We start from the raw sequence: 4,172 nt of genomic DNA on the forward strand, positions 1-4,172 counted from the left end.
TTTTTTATTATTGTTAATTTGTTAAAAAAAGTTAAAAAAATGTATTTATTTATTTTTTGTGCAATGCAGTTAATAATATTAATTTAATTCTATGTTACAATTATTTAATAACTATGACATATATATAGATTCATCATGCAGAAACAGAATTTATCGACTATAGAAACATTCCATTTTTATTGCTTACACATGCAGCGTAACTTGTGTAACTTGCGTCAACCAATCAAATTGTATCAAATTATATCAGTTATTACGCTTTATTCTATTGAGATGATTTGATTGGCTAACGTAAGTTACACTTACGCTGTATGTGAAAGTAGCCTCAATTAACGTTCGCAACGCTTGCGAGCATCATTCCATCCTTATCATTTTAAAATATTAAACAAGAATAAAATGATGCTCGTGAGTATTACAAATGTTAAATAGAACGCACCCTATGACAATAGTTTTTTAAAATCATTAAGGCCCGATTTCACTAACTCCGATTAAGCTATCGGTCGATTAAATTTCAGTTGTCAACTACTTGAAAACATCCTTTTTTAGCGAAGCACCAAGTATTCATGTGTGTATAACTTTTTTGCGATTAAAGAAATTTGCAACTAATAAGAACCCGTGCTGTTATTATCACATATCGTTTTTTACAGCTGCCAGATAATTAGGTTATATTTTCAGTCTTGTAATTGGCCATACTGAAATTTAATCGATCGATTAAGGCCTGTTCTACAAATAGAATCGTAAGTAGTAAGCTGTAAGAAATTAATCAATTATAGCCGATTATTCTTCTCACACTTAATTGTGACTGGTCAATTTCTTACGACTTACTTGTGACCTATTGTAGAACAGGCATAACTTATTAATGCCCATTTCTACCAATGTAGATTAAGGCGGGAAGATTTTACTCTATATGTTATAATATAAAAACTTCCTCTTATATAGTATACGTTAAACGTAGAGTAAAATCTTCCTCGGGGAGGAAATTTTGGAACGTACCCTAATCTCGGTTTAATTTACTCTTTGGCCGGAATCAGGCTATGCATTGAAGACTGAAATTAAAGATTAAAGATTGGAATTTCATCAATGAGGACAAAGAAGTTTTGGCTTCTTTTATTCTGATTGGTCAAACTTCAATCTTTCAATTTTCAATCTCATTTTTCAATGCATAGTCTAATTCCGGCCTAAGTTGAATCGAAATTAAAGTTAATCTACATTGATGGAAACGGGCATAAGCTCGTTCGGGCGGCATACGATGCTTGTTTTTCTGTTAGATTGCTGGATTAGAATTTTACCATCGTATTCGGTGCGGTGCTGTTAGTACCAGCATCGCAGTCAATACGGTAGCAAGATTCTAATCCAGCTAGCAATTTAGCAGTATGCTGCATCGTGTGCCGTAGGCTTTAATCGGAGTTGATGAGATCGGGCTTTAACTCTTCTCGAATCAGTAAGGGATCGATTGTGTATCTTCAAATGAAGTGAAAATTACAAATTTACTAGAGTATTTATAATTTAGTTGGTCAATACCTAGTAACCTTTGCTTCCTCTTGTAATTTTCACCTTCTTTCAAAATCCGTAATCGACCCCCTGAATCAATTAATCAATAACAATATATACATATGTATCGATAACGTATATATATATTTTTTTTAATATACTTACGGGCATAAAGAAAATTAATGTATATAAAGAATTTTTTTTTAAATATACATTTTGCATTCAAATTTATTAAAAACTTGGATTAAATTGGTTACTTTGGACTACTTTAGTTTCAAAATCAGCTACTTTGGGCTACTTGAGCGCCACCATTCGGCTATTCCTAACAAAAAATATCTAGCAATACCGAACGAACGAGCGAATGTTCTTCTGATCCATACCAATCCTTACCATTCGACTAAACCGACGTCGATCGGTCGTCTTTACGTTCTCACGTTAATTGGTAGCTGTTCGTAGCCTGACCGCTGGAAAATGGCACTCTTATCTTTACGTTTAGCCTCATCCTTGGTCAGGCATTTACCGAATACCACCCAGGTAAATAGAAGGAATTTCTCGTTAAACACATTCACGACCATTGAATGTTGCACTCCTGACAAAACGTGTCGACATTTTTCACTTTGTCAAAGCTATCCTATGCTCCGATTTATCATATTTGCTTCTGCTCACGTAGACTATAGATAAAAAATAAAGCATTCTGATTCATGAACCGAATAATTGTATGATGCTAGTGATAATGATATACAGTGTATTATGTAAAGTGTGTTGGAACAGCAAGTTATGTAATAAGAGTTTCGGAACATTTTATTATTATTATACGTATATATATATATGTAATATATACTTATTTGTACTTTAGATTAATTGGTCTGCAACTGCTATTGCTTCCCGTAAATATCATGTCTCATGTAGTCGCCGTTCAGCAGAAATTTCTGCTATCTTGGAAGAACGTATCCTTGGATCAGCACCAAAGGTAACCCACACACAACTTAGAAATAAATTGAATATTATATATTTAAATCATTCAGTATCACATTTTTAAACATTTCATTTTTATTAATTTTAGATATACATGTATACTTTTATAGTTTAAAGATATTAGTTTTGAAAATATCTGAAGGAGGATGTACATTTTAGGCTAATCTTGAAGAGACTGGTAGGGTGCTCAGTATTGGAGATGGTATCGCACGTGTGTATGGGTTGAAAAACATTCAAGCTGATGAGATGGTAGAATTCAGCTCAGGCTTAAAGGGTATGGCATTGAATTTGGAACCTGACAACGTGGGTGTTGTCGTATTTGGTAATGACAGACATATTAAGGAGGGCGATATCGTCAAACGTACTGGTGCTATTGTTGACGTACCTGTTGGCGAACAATTATTGGGTCGTGTCGTTGATGCCTTGGGTAATCCTATCGATGGCAAGGGACCTCTAAACAGCAAATTAAGATTCCGTATTGGAACAAAAGCCCCAGGCATTATTCCTAGGTAATTTATAAATTATGTTTTTATAATTGTTTACAACAATTATAACTAATTATAATTTTTTAGTAATTATTTAATCTTTCCCCAAGAAAATCAATTGATATTCTTTTTTTCTAATGAGAGATAAAATTAGAGACTATTATTTAGTATGTACATAACATTATATGTACTTTTTTTTTATAACAGAGTGTCAGTCAGAGAACCTATGCAAACTGGAATTAAAGCTGTAGATTCTTTAGTGCCTATTGGTCGTGGTCAACGTGAATTGATCATTGGAGACCGGCAAACTGGAAAAACTGCTCTTGCTATTGATACCATTATCAATCAAAAACGTTTCAATGACGGTGGAGAAGAGAAAAAAAAATTATACTGCATTTATGTCGCTATTGGCCAAAAGAGATCTACTGTTGCGCAAATTGTAAAACGTTTAACAGACAGCGGTGCTATCAATTATACTGTTATTGTATCTGCCACTGCCTCTGATGCAGCTCCTCTTCAGTACTTGGCTCCATATTCTGGATGTGCTATGGGAGAATTCTTTAGGTGGATATATTATTAATCAAAAAGTTCTATTCTCTAAATAATACATCCAAATATTTAGCACTCTATTTAAGGCTCCTGAGTAGTCAGCATATGATTCAAAATCAGTTAACGGTCTGGCGAAATGTGACGAAATCGGTAATCACACACACAAACACAAGCCCAAGTACATGTGCTCTCGGCACACCAAAAGCGAGCATATGTACATGAGCTCGTGCTTGTATATTACAGCGCCTTGTCACAATAAATGACTGAACTTATAGGCGTGGAAAAGTGACGTTTTGACGACGAAATTTGTGCTGCATGCCATTTCATTATTATTTGCTTAATTGTGAAAATGTGATGTGTCTCGCACTTATGAAAGTCCTAAAAATGGGTAGAAAAATAGTTATCCTGGAATTTGATACGTAAAAGCGTATATTTCATTCATTTCAACTTCAAGCAGTTCAAACTGTGTTTTTTTCTGAAATTAGGCTCACTTTACTTTTAGGCCTGCTTTTTACGACCATTTACTGACTATTAAGGGAGAAAAGAACAGTTTCTGCCCATTTTTATAGGTATTTTAAAGCAATCGTCATTTAGATTTATTCAAATTGTCTTTATTTACAAATGGCTTGCAGCATAAATTTACGTGTCATTCAAAAATTCCTCACTTCTGATGAT

At 33.8% G+C, this 4,172-nt stretch overlaps 1 protein-coding gene across 1 annotated transcript in view; it reads left to right on the forward strand.

Moving 5' to 3' along the window:
* Positions 1-1,823: 1,823 nt before the first annotated feature.
* Positions 1,824-4,172, forward strand: part of LOC108747883 (ATP synthase subunit alpha, mitochondrial) — a 3,934-nt gene continuing 1,585 nt past the window's right edge. The window contains exons 1-4 of the mRNA XM_018485772.1: positions 1,824-2,022; positions 2,345-2,458; positions 2,623-2,972; positions 3,156-3,512. Coding sequence (XP_018341274.1) covers positions 1,960-2,022; positions 2,345-2,458; positions 2,623-2,972; positions 3,156-3,512 — 884 coding nt within the window. The 5' untranslated portion in view covers positions 1,824-1,959. The remainder of the gene's footprint in view (positions 2,023-2,344; positions 2,459-2,622; positions 2,973-3,155; positions 3,513-4,172) is intronic.

The sequence above is a fragment of the Trachymyrmex septentrionalis genome, unplaced genomic scaffold (assembly GCF_001594115.1).
Source record: "Trachymyrmex septentrionalis isolate Tsep2-gDNA-1 unplaced genomic scaffold, Tsep1.0 scaffold200, whole genome shotgun sequence".
Classification (NCBI taxonomy): Eukaryota; Metazoa; Arthropoda; class Insecta; order Hymenoptera; family Formicidae; genus Trachymyrmex; species Trachymyrmex septentrionalis.